Source organism: Xiphophorus couchianus, chromosome 6, assembly GCF_001444195.1.
Source record: "Xiphophorus couchianus chromosome 6, X_couchianus-1.0, whole genome shotgun sequence".
Classification (NCBI taxonomy): domain Eukaryota; kingdom Metazoa; phylum Chordata; class Actinopteri; order Cyprinodontiformes; family Poeciliidae; genus Xiphophorus; species Xiphophorus couchianus.
This window is the reverse complement of record NC_040233.1, coordinates 2,802,201-2,826,966: the sequence shown is the minus strand read 5'-3', so window position 1 is coordinate 2,826,966 and position 24,766 is coordinate 2,802,201. Positions and strand designations below refer to the sequence as shown.

Sequence of the window (24,766 nt, the reverse complement as noted above, 5' to 3'; positions counted from 1 at the left end):
TATTGCCCCACTCCAATGCAATGTTTTTTTGTTTGTTTCATATTTTCATCATGTAAAGCAATTTGAATAGTCTAGTTGCTGAAATGTAGAAATGTATTATACAAACAATTTGCCTCGCCTTGACACTTATACCTCACTTACAGCATCTCAACACGTATAATCTACAGAAAAAAAATGTTTATCCTAAAAAAACTGGCAGTTCACAGTGGGCTGAATCCAAGTGTATAAATGAGTAGAAAACTGAGTGGAAGGTAAAAGTGTGGCAGACAAAGGTGTACACAAAGCAGAACTAACTTCAGTGTTGATTTGACTGTGCAGTAAAGACAATTCAGGCATTTGGTGCAGGTTCACAAGGCATGGACTGGAGTCAGTGCTTCAAGAGCCCACATTTTAGCCTTAGAACAGAGAAGAACATGAAATTATAAAACATGCTAATTTTGATGTATATACATAAATATGAAAGCTAGCCATTTCAAAGGGGTTTTAGCAAACTACTATCAATGAACTCATAATATTGAAAGCAAATGTGTTAAAATTCCATTCTTATTGTTAAATTATGTTAAGATAGATGTGAGTGGAAAAAGTCTATTGCCGACTATTGAACACTAGGTGGGATGGGACCCTGAAAGCTTCCTTTAAATAGCCCGCAGGCGGGGGCGCAATTCCAGGCATCTGGCAGCACCGTAACCTGCATTACCAGCCTCTATTGCAATGCGGTGGCGCTCCGCAGATCTTCCCTGGTCTAGTGTGTGTTGGCTGTTTGGGGATAAAGCGCGGCGCTATTCGGTCATGTGATTCCTGCCTTTTTTCCCCCTCCTTCGAAGTTGAAAGGCAGGAGCAGAGCAGAGGAGGGGGCCCAGCTCAGCTCAGCTCAGCTCGTCTTTCCTGCTTGTCGTGGATGCAGCCTTTTCTCCTCCTTCTTCCACCACAGTAATATTTGCTTTTCGCTCGTTTTTTTTTTTTAATTCAACGAAACATTTCTTTCACAATGGCGGGAGCTATCATCGAGAACATGAGCACCAAAAAGTTGGTGATACTGGGAGTTACTCTGCTTTTGTTTCAGGCGCTCGCCTTCATGGTCGGCGGGTTAATTGGTAAGTTTTCCTCCTTTATCCCACTTTATCTGCTGCTTAGCTAAGGCTCGCCTATATGTCCGCGCGACTGTTTAAAAGCATACGGCAGAAACGGGGGGAAAAACGCGGAGTTTAAAATAGTTTGTTGACGTTGCACTTAACTTTTATCGGTCTAAAAAAAGCTTTTCACAGAAATAATAGCCGACCTGCTCTAACTTGTAGCTAACAGCGCTGGCGGAGAGAACCCTAAGCTAAAATCACTGCTGCCTATCAAAGTGTTTGCTGCATGCTACGACTGCTGCCTTCCTTTCTTTGAACGGCACTGGCGGCAGGGCCGGATTTAGCAAGATGTGGGCCCCTGGGCTAAGGCCACGCTTGGTGCCTTACCCACATAAGTTTTTCTCTTTTTTATTTATTTATCTTTTTCGAAATAAAATGGTTTGATAGTCAATATATTTAGTTTACATGGGAATAGTTTAGTCTTAAAATGTCCACATAAACCTGACACCTTTTCTATAAATAAAAAAATCTGAAAGTCACAATGCCAGGTTTATAACATCCAAGAATAAATCACGATAAGGAGCAATGGGAAAAGTTTTTCTCAGGCGTATATCAGACACGACTTGTTAAAGAGATCAGATTTTATGTTTGTGCTTGCTGAGGCCACAATAATCTGATCATAAATATAACTAATCACACTCTCTAAAGTTAGCCATATCTGTTGATTCATTGACTGTTGATTATTTCAGATATCATTTTATCCAGAGATTGAAACAAGTGTGTTATGTTAATGTCAGTCACATGGTTGAAGTGACGTACTCTGAGCAGGGTATCCCAGGCATGCTGCTGGAAACATGCAAACCCCGCCAATCCCTGGGTGTAGTACTTCCCTATAGAAACTTTAATAAAATACTGCGTTTGCAAGCAAAACAAAAATGTGTACATATTTGCATGTTTTTGGGGTCCCCAAAACATCTGGGCCATGTAAGCCTTTGTAAAAAATGTGACTCGGTGGCTGGGAGTGAAAACTGGTTAAAACAGGAAAGGTCACGCCAGATATTTAAAACAAAAACTAATTGATAATTATGTATCGACTTATATGAAACGTATATTTTGATTATATTTTTAAACCAATATTCAAGCTTTTTAGAATTACTACAGAAAACAAATACTGGGGAAAAAATGAACAATTTGTTAAATGCAAAATGGTAAAAAGTGTGAACCATGGACAATATAAAGGGGAAAAAGGTGGTGCTGTTAGGTGCTGAGCTTAACAGCAGTTTGGCCCCAAAATGTCATTCTGCTTAGGGCCTCGTTCTTCCAAATTAAGCACGGCTGTCTCCTTTAAATTTATATAGTGTGTTTGCACTACTTTGAAACAAACTCAAAAGTTCTTTCCTCCAGTTAATTTATTCAGTCTCACCTCCTCCTCCTGTATGCATCCTCTGCTGTGGGTGGGACCCTGAGGCAGAATCTCTACCTTCCTTTTACTCTCCCATGAGTGTCTTCCTTTTTCCCCAAATTCCTTCCTATTAGAAAATGGAGCCGACATTTTTCTTTCTTTTTCCGCCCCATGACAGCGATGCACAGAAACCCCCCAAAACCCAGCTGTCAATCTTCAGTTTTGCCTTCAGGTCTAAAGAGGAGTTGCTGTAAGGGTTCCTCATATCCTGTCGCTCCCACTCTCTCTCTTCTTTTTTTTTTTTTTTTTAACTCTAACACACATTTATACTAAGTGGGAACTTCCACAGTCCCTCTCATCTCCAGCTACTTTTCAGATAAATTGGCTTGTTTGGCTTTTTCCTGGCTGAGATGGTTTTAATGAAGCCAGATTCTTTTGTGTTTGCTCGCCGGCCAGGGGCTGCGGGAGTAATTGAGAAGAAAGCTTTTTCTTTTTTTTTCTTTTCCCCTCTTGTTTCCTGACACACCCGGTGGCATGGCATGGGGTTAAGCGGGCTGAGGGGGCGGCCATCATTGTGGACCTGCTGGACTCACAGGTCCACTTGGTAATTAAACTCCCTGGGGGGTTGGGGGGGTTAATTCTGTTTGATGTCCTTTTGTTGCCATGTATGAACACCAGTGGATCTAGCTTATGTTTACAGCAGTAAATGTAACTTTTTTGAATTGGTATGTAATAATGCGACACATGTCATATAATATACAATTTCAACATAACAAGTCACGATATTTCAAATCTGATTGTGCAATTGTTGTTTATTACACTATAAAAAGTTTTAAGTAAAAGAGGTGGTTGGTTAGGTGGTGAAGTAATTAAGAAGTTACAATGAACTGGTTTTGATGGCATAGACACCAGGCACCAGCAACTTTTTTAAATTATTAAAACTCATTGAAGAAATACTTTTTCCAGTACTGTATCTGTACTGTTTATGTTTGAAATATGAACCCAAAGCAGAAAGACTAACACCTTTTAATAATTCGTTTTTTTATAATATTAAACTATATAATATTGTGCTGATTATTTAAAAATGGCTTGTTTTGGACTGTGGTCAAATTATTGAGATTGGGTCATTACTATAGGAAAAAAAATATATATATACATGCATATATGAAAAATGCATATACAGTTAGGGCCAGAAATATTTGGACAGTGACACAAGTTTTGTTATTTTAGCTGTTTACAAAAACATGTTCAGAAATACAATTATATATATAATATGGGCTGAAAGTGCACACTCCCAGCTGCAATATGAGTTTCCACATCCAAATCGGAGAAAGGGTTTAGGAATCATAGCTCTGTAATGCATAGCCTCCTCTTTTTCAAGGGACCAAACGTAATTGGACAATGGACTCTAAGGGCTGCAATTAACTCAGAAGGCGTCTCCCTCGTTAACCTGTAATCAATTAAGTAGTTAAAAGGTCTGGGGTTGATTCCAGGTGTGTGGTTTTGCATTTGGAAGCTGTTGCTGTGACCAGACAACATGCGGTCAAAGGAACTCTCAATTGAGGTGAAGCAGAACATCCTGAGGCTGAAAAAAAAGAAAAAATCCATCAGAGAGATAGCAGACATGCTTGGAGTAGCAAAATCAACAGTCGGGTACATTCTGAGAAAAAAGGAATTCACTGGTGAGCTTGGGAACTCAAAAAGGCCTGGGCGTCCACGGAAGACAACGGTGGTGGATGATCGCCGCATACTTTCTTTGGTGAAGAAGAACCCGTTCACAACATCAACTGAAGTCCAGAACACTCTCAGGGAAGTAGGTGTATCTGTCTCTAAGTCAACAGTAAAGAGAAGACTCCATGAAAGTAAATACAAAGGGTTCACATCTAGATGCAAACCATTCATCAATTCCAAAAATAGACAGGCCAGAGTTAAATTTGCCGAAAAACACCTCAAGAAGCCAGCCCAGTTCTGGAAAAGTATTCTATGGACAGATGAGACAAAGATCAACCTGTACCAGAATGATGGGAAGAAAAAAGTTTGGAGAAGAAAGGGAACGGCACATGATCCAAAGCACACCACATCCTCTGTAAAACATGGTGGAGGTAACGTGATGGCATGGGCATGCATGGCTTTCAATGGCACTGGGTCACTTGTGTTTATTGATGACATAACAGCAGACAAGAGTAGCCGGATGAATTCTGAAGTGTACCGGGATATACTTTCAGCCCAGATTCAGCCAAATGCTGCAAAGTTGATCGGACGGCGCTTCACAGTACAGATGGACAATGACCCCAAGCATACAGCCAAAGCTACCCAGGAGTTCATGAGTGCAAAAAAGTGGAACATTCTGCAATGGCCAAGTCAATCACCAGATCTTAACCCAATTGAGCATGCATTTCACTTGCTCAAATCCAGACTTCGGACGGAAAGACCCACAAACAAGCAAGACCTGAAGGCTGTGGCTGTAAAGGCCTGGCAAAGCATTAAGAAGGAGGAAACCCAGCGTTTGGTGATGTCCATGGGTTCCAGACTTAAGGCAGTGATTGCCTCCAAAGGATTCGCAACAAAATATTGAAAAAAAACTATTTTGTTTGGGTTATGTTTATTTGTCCAATTATTTTTGAGCTCCTAAAATGTGGAGTGTTTGTAAAGAAATGTGTACAATTCCTACATTTTCTATCAGATATTTTTGTTCAACCCTTTAAATTAAACGTTACAATCTGCACTTGAATTCTGTTGTAGAGGTTTCATTTCAAATTCAATGCGGTAGCATGCAGAGCCCAACTCGCGAAAATTGTGTTACTGTCCAAATATTTCTGGCCCTAACTGTATATATGCATAGTTTTTTACCCCTCCAGGGGGTCTTTTGTGGGCTCTAGTGTCCCTTATATGAAAGTAGGCTGACAGAAAAGGGGGGAAGACATGCGGCAAATATCGTCTGGTCTGGGAGTCGAACCCTTGACGGCCGCGTCGAGGACTGAAGGCCTCCAAACTTGGGTCGCGCTAACCCCTACGCCACCACGGCACGCCCAGGAAAATATTCTTGTCCAGTTGAAGCATATGCTGAGGAACTGCATAAAGTAAAAAAAAAAAAAAACACATAAAAACTGCGTCATATTTAATTACAGTCATCATCGCATCGTGAGAAGAGTGATGGAAATTTGGGTTAATTGCTGTCATTTTTGTTATCAACATATTCAACACAGTTTAATATTTTCTTAAGTTTGTTCAGTCTTAAGCTTTTCCCACGCTGATATTTGGAGTCGATGCTCAAAGTTGAAAATGAAACGGATTTATTTTTTATCATCTTGCTCTGCCATATATGCATACATAGTGGCTTTAGCTGCTGTATAAGTTTTGGTCCCTGTGCAGACAGTCCTGAGGTGTTTACTTGCTGTCTGCTGTGATTAATGCAGAGCCTGGCTCTGCAATGGGTTGAAGTCATTTGCTGTTATTGCATCTCTGTGGCAACTTCATTTATTTTAGCGCAACTTCTCAGACAACATGGCTGACTGTAGCGGTTGACTTCTTCAGCTGTTCTGTGATAATTAGCGGTGCACTGATTGCAGTTTTCTGGCTGATCAGGCCTCTTTTAAAAGCCTGACTTGCCGATTCTGATTTTGGCTGATATCCATGGTTTTTGTTGCTAAATATAATGACAAATTTACTAAATTTGAAACAATAGCTGCATTTCCACTACAAATGTTTGCCAAACCTTGTTGATATTACGCTAATGTCGCACTGTTTCCACTAAATAAGAAACACAATTAAAATCTCAGGTGAATAAGCTTACCATGATAAATCATTAAAAAACCTGCTGCGCAATCATCTTCCTACCACTTCCTGTCGTCATTGTTTTTGTCTTTTCCATCAGTAGTAATGGCCGGCTGATCATGTGACTTGTGTGATGCAAAAAAAGTATTTCAATTTCAGTCTTGTTAAATACATGGGCCAAAAAAGCCACCTCATCCCAGTGTGACAATTGTGTGTGTGTGTGTATATATATATATATATATATATTTTTTTTTTTCTGAAAATTGCAGTGATTCCATTAAGCAGGTTTATTTTTGTAATTCCAATTTGCACAATTTTACAGTTAATGTAAACGCAGCTGTTGGGGTGACTGTTGTTAACTGTAGACGTTACCCAGTGCCCTGGTCAGTCTGACGGGCGCTCTCTCTTACGGCATAGCAAAAGGGGGAAGTGGCTGATTTTTGGACCTTTGTGGATGTAGATACGATCAGTAGCTAAGATTGGTTTTATGGGGAAGAATCTGCCAATCGGCCAAAGTTAAGAAAATCGGGGGCTTATTGATTGGTGCAATCCTAGTGGAAATAAAATCGATTCAGTTAAATTTCTTTAGCCGTTGCATCTACAACTCAGGAAATGAGCCTTATACTTGTGCTTCCACCTGGAAACTGACAAAGTACACATCCTACTTTGAGCTCTCTCAGCAGGAACTAAATGTTTTAGTGATGGCATGTGAGTAGAAACTATCAGCTTCTTGTGAAGCTCATGAATCTGAATGTAGAAAGTGGTGCTGCCTTCCACACTGACCTCTTATTGCCTCAGTGATCAGGAACTGTCTTTATGTTGTTTCAGAAAACACTTGAACTCATCAGCTCCAACCTTATTCAGTTGCTAATTGCATTCAAACCGTGCAGCTGTAGAGGTTTCAGAGTAAAGCTTTCCTGCAGTACTTATTGTAACGTTCATCCCAACATTTCTGTCTGTCCCACAGCTCCCAGTCCCACCAGTGCGGTGGAATACCTGACAACAAAATGTGTGGACAAAGATGCACCGAAGACCAAGTGGTTCATGCCATGGGGTGTTAACCAGTGTAAGAAGGTCAAGACGTTCGACGAGGCCACGGCTCAGAAGATCGAGGCTAACCACATTGTGTTCGCCGCGCACATTCCCATGCCCAAGAAAGAGATGAGCCCCTGGTTCCAGTTCATACTGGTCATCCTGCAGTTCGACATCGCTTTCAATATGAACAACCCGATCGGTGAGAACCAAAGCAGCTTTAGGAAGCTTTAGGAAGGGCTGCAGCATCAGGTTTTACTAGACTTAGAGGAAGATACTGAAGGTTAGAATTAAAAGGTATTAACTTCTATCTAGAAGTCATTTTATGAAGTTCTTGTGTAATTTTTTTTTCTGCATCTCTTTTGCATGTCTGGAGTTGACCAGCTGTTTACACTGTGTGACAAAAAACTATTCCTTCTAACTGCCTGACATTAAATCACACTGAACTTGACCAGTTGAGATTACCCAAATTATGTTCATTTGTTTAATGCCAAAAATAAGAGATTTTATTTTGTGTTTTTGATTTCTTCAAATTCAGATGTTTACATACATTTCTTAGTATGTGGAATAATTGTATCTAAGTCTTGCAGAAACATTTTAGGTTTCCTTCAACTAGCTTGTTATGGTATTGCTATATGCTGGCATACAGCACATGATGAAAACATTTTCCAGTGCATTTAAATATCTGGTTTAATTCGTCAACATTTTGCCTTTAGTGTTTTACAGTTTCACAATCTGAAAGAAAATATTCTGTAACTAAAAAGCTCTTGGCAATATTTACCCTTTGGCAAATCTAATCGCTCATGTTATAAATTCCAGTGCAGTTCCTTTTTTCCTCCTTTTTTTTTTTTTTTAGACTTTGTTTGCAAACGCCAGAGGAATTCAGAGGAATTTTTACTGTCAGACAGTTTAGTCCTAATGTGGATCCAGTTTGTGGAGTTTACCTTTGACCTCATCTTGCATTGTCTTAAGTTGTATCAGAGGATGTCTCTGCAGCTAGCCTGTTCTGGTGGAAGACTGAAGCAAAAAGAGTAAAACGCTGGTTCTTATACTGAGCTTATGCTGGGAAAGAGCCTCTAACTGTTTCATTGTCTAAATGGTAAACTGTTGAAATGTGAATCTTTTTGCAATCTAGAAAATAAGAATTTGTTTAGATTTTTTTGTACACTTTTGAACCCAAACCGAGAAATGGAACCAGTGGAATGCTTTTGGTAAAATATTTAGTAGAAACGTGTCATTTTGTTGGAGTTGCAGCTCAGCCTAAACAACGTCAGCCGAGTCATGAAGATAATTTCCTGGCTGTCGGTGTTGGCAGGCTTCACTGGGAATGTGTCAGGAGTCTGAGTTGTTTACAGGCTGGCCTACTGACAAACAACTTAGTGATTCAGCCAAGTCCACAGATGCCTCTTGTTGCCAGATGCTGCAGACTCATTTTAATTCGTCTTTTTATCTCTCTGAGTAACTCGAGGTGCTTTGATGCTCTGGGAGACAGGTGCGCTTTATTCGGTGTTTCTGACAGTGGGATGCAGTGTGACATGTAGCACAGTCAGGAAATATACTTTAACACTGTTTAACACCAACGTTCTGTTGAACCACAGCAGTCTGTTTCAATTGTGATGCAAAGTAACAGGAAATGTTGACCTCTAGCTACGGTACTTTTGTTACTGTTACTTTTTTTTATTCAAACCATATTTGCATATTATGGAATTCAGAAAAAAAAAATACAACAGAAAAAAATGGAATCTGGGGGGGAAAAAAAGGAATTTGGATAAATAATAAAAGGGATTTCATATTGCCCTATTGAAGCCAGTGGAGCCAGGTGTGCCGTATTTATTAAATTGGCCTTTTAAACCTGTACTAATCCTGATCAAAGCTGGTGATGTCAAAGGTCAGCTGATTCTGACAAATGAACACAAAGCATCTCCTGCTTGGGCTGCCCTGTTTTTATTTTTCAGTTTTCATCCCTGATGAGTGTTGCCCATATTATCCATGTCACCTACCTGCCCCCCCTTTCTCTTCCCCCTGACCTGTGTCCAGCACTCACACAGCTGTTGAGCAGGCTTAGTTTCCGTGGCAATAGCCTCTGGGTCTGAGTGGAATGTTTGCTTGAAGAGAGCTGACATTTGAGGGTGTCGGGCTCGACCAATGGCACGGCGGAGGAGCATTGCAGAGACACTCTGCTGCCAGCTCTCATCTGGTTCTCCCCCTTTCTTTCTTTCTTTCTTTCTTTCTTTCTTTCTTTCTTCCCGTCCTCCTTTCTGTCCCCTTTTCTCCAGCTCAGACCACTGGGTTCCTTTCTCTTCTTTAAGCCTCGTTTCCTTCGCAGCACAAGGGGCACTCCTGAGAGCTGGAGGAAGAAACACTCTGCTTTGAAAAGTGATCTAAAGATGGAGTTTTAATGCATAATAACTTACTGAGCTGGGATGTTGGAAACCAGCTTGGGGTCTAGTTAAAGGTTTTATCAAGCAGATTTGGGCCCCTGTGGAGAGAAGAGGATAGATAATTAAGCATCTTGGAGAAAACAATACTTTAAATGTGACTGTCGGACCGACTTCAGCACGTTTTGCTCAGTAAGTTGAGCTGCATGGCTGTCTGTCACCAGGACCTAATTTTGCTGTGCTGACTCATCATAACCACCGACAGACAGATGATGTAAAAATCAGTTGATGCTCTCGGTGCACTGAAGCCTGATGTGAATTAAACTCTTGGAACCTTATGAAAAAAACATTTATACATCAAGATGCACTGATACAATGTTAATATCCATATCGGTTCTGATATTAGAAAAAACTAATTCAACATAAGAGCGGATCTATTCAGTCTAATTCAGTGGTTCTTAACTTTGTTTGAGGTACCGAACCCACCAGTTTCATATGCACATTCACCGAACCCTTCTTTAGTGATAAATCAAATGTGATTTTTTCCCAAATTCAAGACATAGATATATATATATATATATATATATATATATATTTTTTTTTTACTGGTACACAAAATGAACCGTGCATGAACATCACCTTGATCAAAGATCAAAACCAACACAACTCGCAACAAATTACATACCTGCAAATCAGTGTGACTTCTGCTGTTGTTTTTGAGAGACCAGTTCAGATATGCGTGGCTTCCCCTTGGCAAGTGCTACTCTCATGTCATTTTCACAGCAAAGTCTGTTCCTTTTCTTTTTATGTCCAGCATCCTCGAAAAGGATTGTTCGCAGAGATATGTTGTAACAAATGGTATAAAAAATTCCAGGGTTTTCTTAGCAATAATTGGGTACTTTTCCAACTGTCGACACCAAAACGTTGAGAGTGTTGTTGTTCTGAAGAGTTGCTGTTGAACCTGGCTCTGCTGAATTTCAATAATTTCGTCGAGATATTCATAATTGACATCTGCTGTCTCAACAGCAAACGTGAACGGCTGTCTCACCCATGCTGGATATGACTCTCTTGTAGGGAAATATCCGTCGAGAGACTTTGCAAGCTCATCTAAGTGTGTGGCAATTGTTTGCTTCAGTTCCATGGATACAGAAATGTCTCCGATTCCAGACACATCTTCGATCTTACTTACATAGACGTCCAGAAGGGGAAAGTTTGCGAAGTTATTGTTCTCTGTTCGTCGTTTCCATAACGGTAGCTTTTTTTAAAAGCCTTCATGTTTTCTTCTGCTTCCATGATGTTGACTCCATCACCCTGCATCTGCTGATTGAGATGATTTAGAGCTGCGAATATATCAACCATGTATGCTAAAATGAGAATGAACTCAGGATTTTTGAAGCAATCTGCATGACAATGTTGGTGCTTTTGCAAAATCAGGGCTAATTCCACACGCATGGCAAAAACACGATTCAGCACCTGTCCCCGGGATAACCACCGAACATTAGAATGGAGGAGTACCTCGAATTCAGAGCGCAACTCCCTGAAGATGCGGTGCCTCAGATCAGATGTTTCGCACATAGTTCACACATTCCACTACAGTTTTTAATACTTCTGCCATTTTTGGAGGCAAGGTTTTTTTTTCCAACGCATGCCTGTGCAGAATACTATGCGTAACAATGATGTATGCTGCATTGGCTTTTACTAGCGCATCAAAACCAGACTTTCTTCCCAGCATGACTGGAGCTCCGTCCGTACAAACTGCAGAAACCATATCCCATGAAAGATTGTTGTCTCTGAGGAAGTCATCCACAAGCTTCTTCACATCGGCTGCCTTAGTTGTTGTTGTAAGAGGCTTACAAAATAAAAACTCTTCTTTTATGATGTTGTCTTTCACATAGCGCACGAAAACAGCAAGCTGGCTTAGATTAGAAACGTCTGTGGTCTCGTCGAGTTGAAGGCTGAATTTTGCCGGACTTGAAATTAGATCTGCGACTACTTGAGCCAAGATGTCTTTACTCATGCACTCTATTCTGTCACTGATGGTGTCATTTGAAAGAGGAATTTGGGATAATTTACCTTCGGCCGCTGTTCCGAGTATCAGATTCGCCATCTTTAACGCCGCTGGTTTTATGAGTGTTTCACTGATGGTGTGCGGCTTGCCCTGCTTTGTGATCAGGTAAGCAACTTCGTACGATGCGGTGAGGATCGGTTTGTTCATGGGTACAAATCCAAGAACAGGCAGAGTGGCCCTTTCATCGAATCTGGCTTTTTCACCTGGAATTCAGCGAGCGTTGTGTTCTTGTATTCCCCATCTCCATGCAGCTTCAAGAAGTGTTCCTTCAGTTTTGCCGGTGCGAGACTAGAGTTGCTCAACTTGACATTGCAAATCATGCAGATAGGACGCTGACTCCCATCACGTTCTGTGATACATGTGAATCCATGTTGTACATATTCATCCGACCACTTTCTTTTTTTGCTTGACATAGTTAGTATGGATTAAAACATTAAGAAAGAAACCACACGGTGACTACTGAGCACGCTAAATTCCCCGCAGCACTGATTGGCCAATTAATGTAACGTGATCACCTGCAGCAAGTGATGGCCAAGCGGGGTGTGTCATGACGAATTTACATAAATGATCCAATTGATGTTACAAAAATATTTGTGGCAGAGGCTCCGCCGAACCCCAGAGACCGACTCACCGAACCCCTAGGGTTCGATCGAACCCCGGTTAAGAACCACTGGTTTAATTCTATGCTATGCACTCTGAGCGATGTTATACTTTATTTTACATTATATTCAGAATTCCTTAATTCATTTTCTGGGCCATTTGACAGTTCTATTTCTAATTGCACTGACTGAACACGTTAAAGTTGTTTTTACATGTTTGACTGAGTTTGTGAAGCTGTTGGTGTATTTAAGTGAGCTGTATTGATGCAGAGTTATCAAACACATTAGTAATTCAGTGCATTCATGTCTGTCTTTAAAAAAGAAAAGTTGTTGTTGAATACATCATTGTTTTTCTGTATCTGATTGGCCGATACTAAACCTCAGATATCTCTATTGATATCAGAACTGAAAAAAGTGTATTGGTGCGTCCCTGATCTTAGTGGTTTTGCAACATTTATAGCCTTGCAGATTCTTTTTCTTTATTGGCCTCACCTTTGCTGCAGCCATCCTCCCATCAATCCTGTCCAGCTCCCCTGCTTTAATGGTCCAGCGTAGCTGTCAGCCATAGTATTTTACATGAAGGCCAGGGTATGAATACTTTTAAGACTCTAAATCAGAGAATTTGGTGCACCTGCTAGCTTTGCTATCACTGTGGTGATTGTCATCTCCAGTGGACGGAGCAGTAGTCACCATCGATGCTAGCCTGGCCTACAGAGATGATTTGTTCAGCGAGTGGACAGAGATGGCTCACTCGTTGGAACACAGGAACCTGAACTGCAACTTCACCTCTGAAAAGGTAAAGAAATGCTGCGGAGGGTAACAAAACTCAGTTTTTAACCTGCAATGTTACATCACATGGAATACGACTCATTCTGAGACCGCTGACATGAACTTTACATGTAATTTTCTAGCTGGGATTGCTTTAAGAGGTAAAGATTTAACTTTTGGTTTTTAAAATCATTAAATTGTCTGGCATCATCCTTCCTTACTAAATTAATTACACACACACATTTCTTGTTACTTGTGCAGCACTTTGGTCCCTTTATTGTGTTTATTAGTTCTGTATTATAACTACGGTAATACAATTACATGAGCATCACACCATGTTGATCCTCTACTGTTTTTTATGCCTTGGTTTAGAACAAATACATTTTTTACAGTAAGATCAATCCTTCATTGTGCTTAATTACAATTGTGTGCAAAACTCTTCATGTTTCAATTTTGATGTAAATGGAAAATCACCTCATCCTAGCACAAAACCTTTTTTTTTCACCCCCCAAAATTTCCTTGATTCCATTAAGCAAATGCATTTTTGTGGCAGCCAGTGATGAAAGTGTTTCCGACCTGTAGCTGCCTTTGTGTTTCCAGACCACTGAGAACGAGGGCCGTTACTACGGATGCGACCCCCTGCCGTTCATGGAGGTGGGCAGCGTGGCTCACAAATACTACCTCATCAACATCCGCCTGCCGGTCAAAGACAGGAAGACGGTCAACAATGGGATCGGGGAGATCAGAGACATTCGTCTCGTGGTAAGCTTTCCTCTGCTGCGTTTTTTAGATCAAATAGCGGTGACTGTGTGTGTTGGCGTTGGAGACCATTCACAGCTGAAAAGAACACTACATGACTGATGGATTTTATTTTCTCTAGAGCATCCATCAGAACGGAGGCTTTACTCAGGTTTGGTTCGCCATGAAGACTTTCCTCACACCCAGCATCCTCATCATCATGATCTGGTACTGGAGGCGGATCACCCTCATGACCAGACCGCCCGTTCTCCTGGAAAAGTAAGCCACTTATTTCCGCAGTTACAAAAGAATAGAAATATGATTTATTGTCCTTTAGAGAGGGAATCCAGAGTAAAGGCTCCAGAGTAAAGGCTCTCCCATGCTTCCTCTGAGCAAAGTGGTCATGTGGTTGCAAAATGTTCCTTTCTTTTTTCATTGCTTATTCTTTACAAAGCAATATCTAAAATGCTGCTTTTTAAAAATGTTTTTATTTAATTTTTTTGCTGCTTAATTTGTGTTTTTAATGTTGTAAAGTGTGTTTAGAAAGGTGCTCACAAATAAAATGTATTATTATTATTATTATAGTAAATGAGAGGATTGTCATTTAAATTCTCAAAATCTTATAAATAAGATTTTGAGAATTTATATAAATATTTTATTCAACATCAGCAAAATATAACAATTTTCATTATGATTGAAGAGTTTGGTTTAAAGGGGCATTATTATGTAAAATGTTGTTTTCTCATCAAAAACATAACTGCAGTGTTGCTTTGATTCTTCCATTGGATATTTGAGAAATCCTTTTGTCGTCATGGCAACCATTCAGCTGTACAAAACACCTGGGTTGACTTAGCCCCGCCTCTGAGAAGCAGCTCCTCCTCTGAGCTGCAGTTTCCAAGATTCAGAGCTTCTGCCTCGCAGAGCAGCTGTTCCCCATGATTCCCCCATTCTGCTCCTTTAGACTAGCTGGCATCAATTAGCAAACATTAGTTTGAACTGCACACCAGCTGAGCTCATTATAGGAGATACTTCTCAGTGCAACGCTTCTAAAGACGTTGTTAAAGGGTTAATTGAGGAGAGGTGTGATGAGTTTCAGAAAGAGCAGGAGGTTTTAAAGAGTCAGAGGCCCAACTTCAAAGCATTAAACTACAAAGTCAAATTTCTTTTAAGTCATATTTGACATTTATACAGCATTTTTATAACGACTTCATTGTGCCATTTTTATAGCACAATGTGGCTGGAAAACACATAATTCTGCCCCTTTAAACTAACTCTTTTATTTGTCTGAAGTAGTTGTATGATGTTTGACATGTTCACCTTTTAAAAATAAATCTTTAAAATCAAAAATAACTGTCTGAAAGGTATGAATCCCTTTGGAGGACCCCCTTTCTGACACTAACAGCATGAAGCCAGTTCATGCTGTTGGCAGCAGCAGCATAAACTCAGATCTCCTCTTTGCATCATTGGTGAGTTTAATCACCTGCAGTGTAAATTTTGCTGCATTAAACCAGAACAGCAAACATTCAACACCTGGAACAGCGGCCTTTAAAATGTGTCTCTGTCTTTCTTTAGAAACGCCATTCAAATGCTCACATTACTAGAATCCCTCGTAAAATCCAAAAATTAGTCTGACTTGTTGGGAACAGGTAGTGTAAGAGCCACGCTGGTTGCAGTGTGAATCCGTCCAGGGGCCCGGTGTTTGTGTAACCTCCTGCTGTGCCGGGACCACGGATCAGTACAGAGGCAGCGGTCTGCGCCGCAGGAAGCAGCCGGCCAAGTGTGAAACATGCTACAAAATCCTCCAGCACTCAACAGATGCATGCTGCACATGCAACACACACACACACACACCGGCTTACCAGAAAGCAAATGCAGCCCACACACACACATGGATCCATGTGCACACAGTCTCTCTCCACCCCATTTGTCTTTTCCAGCTCAGCGCTCTTATTCCCAGATGACAAGCAAGCTCTTAAGAAGTGTGACTCGCCTTGCCCTATTTGTGGATAGTATATGATTCTTTCATGTTATAAAAGCTTCACTCGAGGTTCCTGCCATGCTTAGCCTCTAAGGTATCAGCATAAACCTCGGATTCCCTCTAAGTGAGGGAAGCTTTGGGTTAAAAAGACTCACTATGTGATAAAACTACATAAACTGCATTAAAATGCCAAATTTTTGTAGTTAGGGTTGATACATAAAGGCCCTGGAATGATGATGATTGTTAGAGATGTGAACCTTTCAGTGTCTTTTAATTCCAATTTTTAGGGTTGCAATTCTATTCAGGAACGATTTTTCATTCCGAATGAATTTATTTTGGATATTTAAAATGTCTTCCAGTTCCAGTGTTGGATGTTTATTAGAATTTAAAGTTTACTGATCTTTGAGAATGTGTTCTTTTAGTTGAAAATGTTCTCAGTACAACAATATTTATTGTTTATCGCAATAACTTCAGGGAAAACTTGTCAGCCAGCAGACTTTACCTTGATGTTTCTTTCCATCAGGGTCTGCTAAGAGAAGCTTGTACTTGCATGTTTCAGGCTACCGCCATGTTTTCTGTTCACATCGCTGCCCTGTCATTTCCACATTGCATGCTGAGACTTGCCTGCTCACTAATAAGGACCTTCGAGTTGTTTTTATCTTTTTCTAAATGTCTGTCTGCTATGGACCCGTTTTTCTCTCAATCGCCAAATGAAGATACTGAATGTAGAGGCTTCTGTTAGCAGAGTGATGTGAGGGGGGATATATTAATATGTCTAAATTACTTAGAATATCAATTTCCCCGCTGATTATTATTAAAGTATATCCTGATTCTATTGTTTGATATTAGTATTTGGTTGATCTGAAACATTTACGTTTGACAAAACAGTATAAACAAAGTAAATCCGTGAGAAAGTAAATATTTTCCGAGCTCCCTCATCATGACTCCCAGCAGCCTGGCTTGGTGCGGTTTGTTCTTTAATAAACCTGCTGTCCAGCTCAGCTTCCTGCTGAAATATGAACCATCATAAAGATGAGAATCAAGTGCCAGCAGCTTCATTCCCTTGAGTAGCTGACATTCGGTTGCCAGGGAAAAGCCATCTTGTAAAAGTTTTTTTTTTTTGCTGCTTTAAATTGTATTCATGTTTTCCCAGGGTGATCTTTGCTCTGGGCATCTCCATGACGTTCATCAACATCCCAGTGGAGTGGTTCTCTGTGGGCTTTAACTGGACCTGGATGCTTCTATTCGGAGACATCCGACAGGGAATCTTCTACTCCATGCTGCTGTCCTTCTGGATCATCTTCTGTGGTGAACATCTCATGGTACAGTCTCTGTTAAATGCTTTTATTAGTCAAAGGAAGGGAAAAAGGTATACAATACACATCTCACTATGCACACATACTAATCAATAGACTCAATACAATACTGACAAAACTTTGATTCCTCTCGAAGTGAAGGAGCAGCGGCTCTACTCAGAGTCCCTCCCGGATGACTGAGCTTCTCACCCTATCTCTAAGGGAGAGCCCAGACACCCTACGGAGAAAACCCATTTCGGCCGCTTGCCTCTGTGATCTCGTTCTTTCGGTCATGACCCAAAGCTCATGACCTTAGATGAGGGTGGGAACGTAGTTCGACCGATTAATCGAGAGCTTCGCTTTTTGGCTCAGCTCTCTCTTCACCACGACGGACCGGTACAGTGTCCGCTTGACGGCAGACGCTGCGCCAATCCGCCTGTCGATCTCCCGCTCCCTTCTTCCCCCATTTGTGAACAAGATCCCGAGATACTTGAACTCCTCCACTTGGGGCAGGACACCCCCCCTGACCCGGAGAAGGCACTCAACCCTTTTCCGGCTCAAGACCATGGCCTCTGATTTGGAGGCACTGATCCTCATCCCGGCCGCTTCGCACTCGGCTGCGAACCACTCCATCGAGAGCTGCAGATAACGACCTGATGAAGCCAAAAGGACAACATCGTCTGCAAAAAGCAGAGATGAGATCCTAAGGCCATCAAAACGGATCCCCTCAACACCTTGGCTGCACCTAGAAATTCTTTCCATAAAAGTAATGAACAGAATCGGTGACAAAGGGCAGCCCTGGCGGAGTCCAACTCTCACAGGAAACTACTTACTGCCGGCAATGCGGACCAGACTCTGACACTGGTCATACAGGGACCTGACAGCCCGTATGAAAGGGCCCGGTACCCCATACTCCGAGGGGTTCGACTATCCGAGGTTCGACTATCCGACGGACCCTCCTCTCTAGGACCCCTGAATAGACCTTGCCAGGGAGGCTTAAGAGTGTGACCCCTCTATAATTGGAGCACACCTTCCGGTCTCCCTTTTTGAACAGGGGGACCACCACCCCAGTCTGCCAATCCAGGGGAACTGCCCCCGATGTCCATGCGATATTGCAGAGTCTCGTCAGCCAAAACAACCCTACAACATCCAGAGCCTTAAGGAACTCCGGGCGGATCTCATCCACCCCCGGGACCTTGCCACCGAGGAGCTTTTTAACCACCTCGGCGACCTCGTCCCCAGAGATTGGAGAGCCCCACCCAGAGTCCCCAGGCTCAGCTTCCTCAATGGAAGGCATGTTGGTGGGATTGAGGAGGTCTTCAAAGTACTCTGCCCACCGGCCCACAATGTCCCAGCACATCATCCCCACTATAAACAGTGTTGGTGCCGTACTGCTTCCCCCCTCTGAGACGCTGGATGGTGGACCAGAAACCATGCAGAAGTCTTTCTCCATGGCCTCTCCAAACTCCTCCCATGCCCGAGTTTTTGCCTCAGCAACCACCTGAGCCGCATGCCGCTTTGCCCGCCGGTACCCATCAGCTGCTTCCGGAGTCCCACAGGCCAAAAAGGCCTGATAGGACTCCTTCTTCAGCCTGACAGCATCCCTCACCGAAGGTGTCCACCAATGGGTTCGAGGGTTGCCGCCGCGACAAGCACGACAACCTTGCGGCCACAGCTCCAATCGGCCCCCTCGACAATGGAGGCACGGAACATGGTCCACTCAAACTCCATGTCCCCCAGCAGAACAAGGGAGTCCCCAGGAGGAGCACTCTCCAGTATTCCCTCTAAGGACTCCAAAAAGGGTGGGTAATCTGAACTGTCGTTCGGCCCGTAAGCACAAACGACAGTCAGGACCTGTCCCCCCACCCATAGGCGGAGGGAGGCTTCCCTCTCGTTCACCGGGGTAAACCCCAATGTACAGGCGCCGAGATGGGGAGCAACAAGTATGCCAATTCATGCGCCGACGCCTCTCACCTTGGGCAACTCCAGAGTGGAAGTATGTCCAGCCCCTCTCAAGGAGACTGGTTCCAGAACCAGAGCCATGCGTCGAGGTGAGACCGACTATTTCTAGCCGGAACCTCTCGACCTCAAACACTAGCTCCGGCTCCTTCCCCACCAGAGAGGTGACATTCCACGTCCCAAGAGCCAGCTACTACAACCGAGGACCGGACCACCAGGGTCCCCTGCCTCGGCCGCCACCCATCACACAATGCACCCGACCCCTTTGGCCCCTCTCACGGGTGGTGGGCCCATGTTTCCTCTTCGGGCTAAGCCCGGCCGGGCTCCATGGGAAAAAGCCCAGCCACCAGACTCTCGCCGTCGTGCCCCCCTCCATGCCTGGCTCCAGAATGGGGCCCCGATGACCCGCGTCCGAGCGAGGGAACACAAAGTCCAATGGTGCCGTTCATCATTGGGGTCTTCGGGCTGCGCTTTGTCTGGTCCCTCACCTAGGACCTGTCTGCCTTGGGTGACCCTACCAGGGGCATAAAGCCCCAGACAGCATAGCTCCTAGGATCATTGGGGCACTCAAACCCCTCCACCACGATAAGGTGACATTCCAAGGAAAAGCAGTTTAAAGATTACTTTTAGAAAAAGAATATGACAAAATCTGTCGGTTTTCTTGAAGCTTAATTACAAATTCGGAGTTAATGAAGCTGCAACATACACTTTAACTTTCAGTGAAGTAGTTTTATGTCACATTTTGTGAATGGATGTGTTTTTTCCCCCCTGGTGTGATTGCCTTTGTGTTTCTCTTGCCTCTCTCTCAGGACCAGATGGAGAGAAACCGTTTTTCAGTTTATTGGAAGCAAGTCGGCCCGATTGTGTTTGGTTCCTTCTGCCTTTTTATCTTCGACATGTGTGAGAGGTGAAATGCAAAGTGTAATAAAGAAGAAAAGAAAAGATGTTTTCTATTAACAGACTTTTCTATTAACAAGACTGTCACTCTTTTTGTGTCTCTAGAGGTGTCCAGCTAACAAATCCCTTCTACAGCATCTGGGCTTCAGACGTAGGGACGGAGTTGGCCGTATCCTTTTTGAACCCGGTGGAGCAGAACCATTAGAGGAAAAAAGAAAATTAAAAAGCGTAAGCGGTTTTAGTTCAGAAACTAAAAAAAATATGATGTTCTTGCTTCTTGCATCAACTACCAGAATCGACCAGCACAAGATGCTGAATCAATCCAGATTATCATAAGGAATAATTCAGGGGTACCACATGGTTAGGCATTGCATAGAGACTCATTATGATGCATATATGTGAGCTTTGCTGTTTTAGTCCAGCTTGCAGATATGATTATATATGATCGATTTTTATTTATTTATTTATTTTGAGTCCTCATGACTTGAAGGCATTTTGGCCTCAGTTCTTCTATTCACCGCTCTGAAATAATTGCCGTATTTTTAGGACTACAAGGCGCACCGGATTATAAGACGCATAAAGCGAAACAAAATACGGTAGTCGGATAGGTCAGACTTTATTCAAATCATTAACAATAATTATTATTATTACACAAAAAAGTACACTCACTTTTTCAATCATTCATCTTCTACGAATCCATCAAATTCCTCGTCTTCGGTGTCGGTATTTAACAGTTGGGCGATAGCGGCATCAAGCGAGCCTGGATCCCTCTCATCATCATCCGATTCAGTCTCATTGCTGTTGCTTGGCCATCTTGCCTTGTTCCCATGGAAACTCTCCTTCGTTTTCTTTACTTGACGCAGGTCATCTTCTTGTTTCCTCCACTTCCGTACCATTGGTTCATTAATATTGAATTGTTTCGCAGCTGCTCTATTCCCATACGGTACACTGTTCATACACAAGGCGCACCGGAATATAAGGCGCATTGCCGATTTATGTTGCAAATATAGGGATTTTATGTGCGCCTTATAGTCCGAAAAATACAGTAATCCATCTATTGTTTCTCATGACAGACAGGCCAGTTTAAACATTAGCGGGACAATAAGAATATTTTAAATGTGAGTGCTGTATTCTTCATCTTCCTTGACCAGTTCGTCCTCAGATGTCCTTCATAATTGTGGCAGGAATCTGTGCCTGTCTCTACTTCCTGTTCCTCTGCTTCATGGTGTTCCAAGTCTTCCGTAACATCAGTGGTAAAAGGACTTCACTGCCTGCCATGTCCAAGGCCAGACGCCTGCATTATGAGGTGTTTTTGGTTTTTCTGATTTGTTTAATAGATAAATACACACATACACTAACATTTCTATATCTTTAAGCTGTTTTGGGAAAATTGGGGTGCACCGATTGTAGTTTTCTGGCAGATTGACAGCCTCACCTGTCAATTTCAATTTTGGTGTATTAGGCATGTTGCGAATTCCCTCCAAAAAAAAACTCATTAAAATTTTGAGATTGATGTCAGAATTTCTTCTTAGAAAAAACTTAAGTATGAATGTGAAAAGTAAAAAATTTGCTAGAACCCCTCACCCCCCTGAAATGTTTAGATTAATTAGAAATTTTCTAGAAAAACGATTTCCAAGATTCTTCTAGAAAATTTCTTGGGACTGGAAGCATAAACAATGAAAACAAAAAATGAAGTGCATGAATCCTAAGAACTCCCACTATTCACACATCAGCCAACAGCATCTGCTGAGATGCAATTTTTATTTTTTTATTATTTATTTTTTTTTTATTTCAATTAAAATTAGACTAAGGTTAGGGATACACGTTTTGATGCACAAATGGGATAAAATTGTTACGTTGTTCTTTTGGATTCAAAACTACTACCTGAATTAAAACTTGCATTTCATAAAATACAGGTAGAGACAATCTTTGGGAAAAAGAAAACACTTTCTACCTGATCAGTATTGATTACATTATTTCATTTTTAAATAAAATCCAGTAAGCATTTTACAAAACAGTACATGTAGATTATATTGTCTTCAAAATTGAATTGTAAAATAAATTCAAACTGATTAACTTGAAGGATAATAATGTTCCTGGCATCAGCTCGTCTCATGAAACTAACACCAATCAGTAGATTTGGACGATCAAAATTTATTGAAATTGTTCATATTGAATATTTGCATTCAACATAAACTCCTCCCATTTTGGAACGCAAGTTGATGATCTCTGTGTTTCTAAATCCTGTCACTTATTTCTCCCCCCATTTTTAGGGTCTGATCTTCAGGTTTAAGTTCCTCATGCTGGTCACACTGACCTGTGCTGCCATGACCATCATCTTCTTCATCATCAGCCAGGTCAGCCTTTTGATTGGACGCCTCTGGGTTTTTGACTCGTGTGAAGAAGCCTGACAGAAACCATGTGTGTAATAGTTTCACGTCAGAAGACTTCTTCCTCGCTCTAAAAAGTATCCGCTGATCTGGCAACGACTCAGCAGATCCAGATCCAGACTAGCAAACATCTGCTAATGCAAGTGAGAATCTGCTGAGCTCATTATAGGAGCTACTTCTCAGTGCAGAGCTGATAAAAACATTGTTAATAGAGGAGCCATGTTGGGATGACTTCCTGAAGGCGGAGTTTCAGCAAGAGCAGGAGTTTTTAAAGAGACAGAGGCCCAATTTCAAGGCATTAAATCTTATTTCCTAATTTAAATCATATTTGACATATGTAACTTTTTTATGACAACTGAAGTGAACATAATTCCTCGATTATGTTAGAAAATGAAACAATGTCCCTGCAGACTGGAAACCTCAGCTTCTTAGATTTCTGCAAAGTATGAGCTCATGTTTTTATAAATCTGAGCATAATTACTCAGCATTTTCTACATGTCACTGTTTACATCATTAAAGTTAATTTTTTTTCTAATAAACATTGTTATTTTACTTGTAAGGCTACATAGCCATTTGTGTATTCATATTAAATTAAAGCCCTCCTCTGCAGTGATGTGTGTCTGATTCCAGGTGAACGAGGGCCACTGGCACTGGGGTGACCGCACGGTGCAGGTCAACAGTGCCTTCTTCACCGGCATCTATGGGATGTGGAACCTGTACGTCTTTGCCATCATGTTCCTCTATGCGCCTTCGCACAAATGCTACGGAAACGATCAGTCAAGTGGTCAGTGCATTGCTGGTAACTATGTTTCTAATGGCTTTTCTGAGAGCTTTTGTCTTTAAGTCCTCGGTCATTCTCACTTTGCTCTCTTATGGAGCAAGAGTCCAGCCTGTCCGCTAAAGCTGTGCATTCATCCAGAGATTTAGTTTTTTGAGGGGAGAGCTAGTGGTGACTGAGAGGGATCCAGATTCCCAGGGGAAATGAAGGCTGCCGTTGGCCTGAGATGGTGGTTCTATTGGACTCTGGGCTCGCTTCCAGGGAGAGTGGAAAAACGGTGAGGTGAGGGGGAGGAGAGCGGTACCAGGAAGCAATGAAAACCATTCATCTCTTGTCGGAGACGAGAAAAAAAACAAGAAGCTCTGAAGTTTTGGAAGCGTTCCCTGAAGTCTATCAAGCGTCACCTGATGGGAGGGGGCGCTCTTTCCAGATTCTGCTCATGTTTGAGAGAGCTGGAAGTGTTTATGCTGGTGGAAATCCACCACAGCAGCTTCATATGGAAGAGCCTGCAACCCAAATACTTTATAGAGGCATGTTTTACTGTGAGTGTTGGGGTGTGTGTGTCTGGGCCAGGGGGTTCTACCGGCTGATATCCCAAATCTTTTAAATTTTCAAGCCACAGATTCACTGTTGGACTTGGAATACATGCATCGTTTTTCCCCACTGCATAAATACAACCTAAAATCCCAAAATGTGCAAAGTTTTGAGGGCTACAAAGACGTCTGCAAGGTGCTGCTTCCCTGTCAGGACCAACATGTGATGGTTGGATATTTTGGTTCTGATGATTTGTGTGTGTGTGTATAGGTGACGGTGGAGCCACCAGCGGAGAAGACATCCAGCTGACCACCACCATCACCCATGTTGATGGGCCCACTGAGATCTACAAAATGACTGGGAAAGAGGCCCAGGAATAGTTTACACTGTCCCAGACGCCTGTCTACTCTCCACTACTCTCATACACACCTCCCACCCATCGCCCCCCCCCTCCCATAGCGTCAACACTCTACTAGACAAGCGGTTGCTCACTCCCATCAGTAAACATTAAACCTGTTTAGATGGCGCCATGTTTCCATAGTCGTCCATGTAACCTTCACGCCGGTCCCTCTTATTTCAGTCACTTTTTATATTATACGTATATGTAGACTGTTGTGTTTGTAAATGTTGCACAATGTCTTTTCCATAAAACTGGGTACTGAAAAGCTGCTTTAGCTGGATGTTGCATGTAGCAGCTGTTACATTCTGGTTTTTAAACAGACCGAGAAGAAGGCAGTGAAGACATTTCAGCTGACTGTCCTGCTCTACCGTGTTCTCCTTCTTATCCAGGCTCACACAGCAGGTGGGTGACAAGCTGCTGGTACTATTATTCTGGGTTTCTTTAATCACTGGGGGAAATGTACACAAGTCATTTGCTACATTGCTAAATCATTATGCATTCATTGTGTTACAATGTAGATATCCATATTGGTTTTTTTTATAAGAGTGCTTATTTTCAGCTTCACAAACTGTAGCACCAAGCTTTGAGTGTTTGGGAGGTAAACTGTAGCCTTATACATTCTGTATTTAGTTTAGTTTTTTCCCCTTTTGTATGCTTATTTAAATAAAAGACTTTTACTCTATATGCTTCTGTGTTCTGAGCA

The 24,766-nt window shown here is 42.0% G+C and overlaps 1 protein-coding gene across 2 annotated transcripts; it reads left to right on the top strand.

Moving 5' to 3' along the window:
- The first annotated feature begins 752 nt into the window (after positions 1-752).
- wls (Wnt ligand secretion mediator) lies at positions 753-24,748 on the top strand. Of its 2 annotated transcripts, none has more exons than XM_028021440.1 (12): positions 753-1,094; positions 7,217-7,483; positions 12,998-13,122; positions 13,695-13,856; positions 13,975-14,111; positions 16,964-17,132; positions 19,874-19,971; positions 20,067-20,130; positions 21,124-21,267; positions 22,235-22,318; positions 22,982-23,135; positions 23,934-24,748. In XM_028021440.1, exons 1-12 carry the CDS (start codon positions 989-991, stop codon positions 24,041-24,043), a joined length of 1,620 nt encoding a protein of 539 aa, XP_027877241.1. In that variant the 5' UTR covers positions 753-988; the 3' UTR covers positions 24,044-24,748. The 2 variants fall into 2 exon arrangements, with proteins under 2 accessions (XP_027877241.1, XP_027877240.1); XM_028021439.1 differs by having other exon boundaries at positions 754-1,094; positions 22,982-23,150.
- Positions 24,749-24,766: the final 18 nt, after the last annotated feature.

Bases quoted from the DNA above. Each gene is read 5' to 3' on its own strand.
- wls (XM_028021439.1), top strand. From the start codon at position 989: ATGGCGGGAGCTATCATCGAGAACATGAGCACCAAAAAGTTGGTGATA. The intron at 14,112-16,963 runs GTAAGCCACTTA...ATGTTTTCCCAG, and splicing joins CCGCCCGTTCTCCTGGAAAA to GGTGATCTTTGCTCTGGGCA. The intron at 20,131-21,123 runs GTATCCTTTTTG...GTTCGTCCTCAG, and splicing joins ACGTAGGGACGGAGTTGGCC to ATGTCCTTCATAATTGTGGC.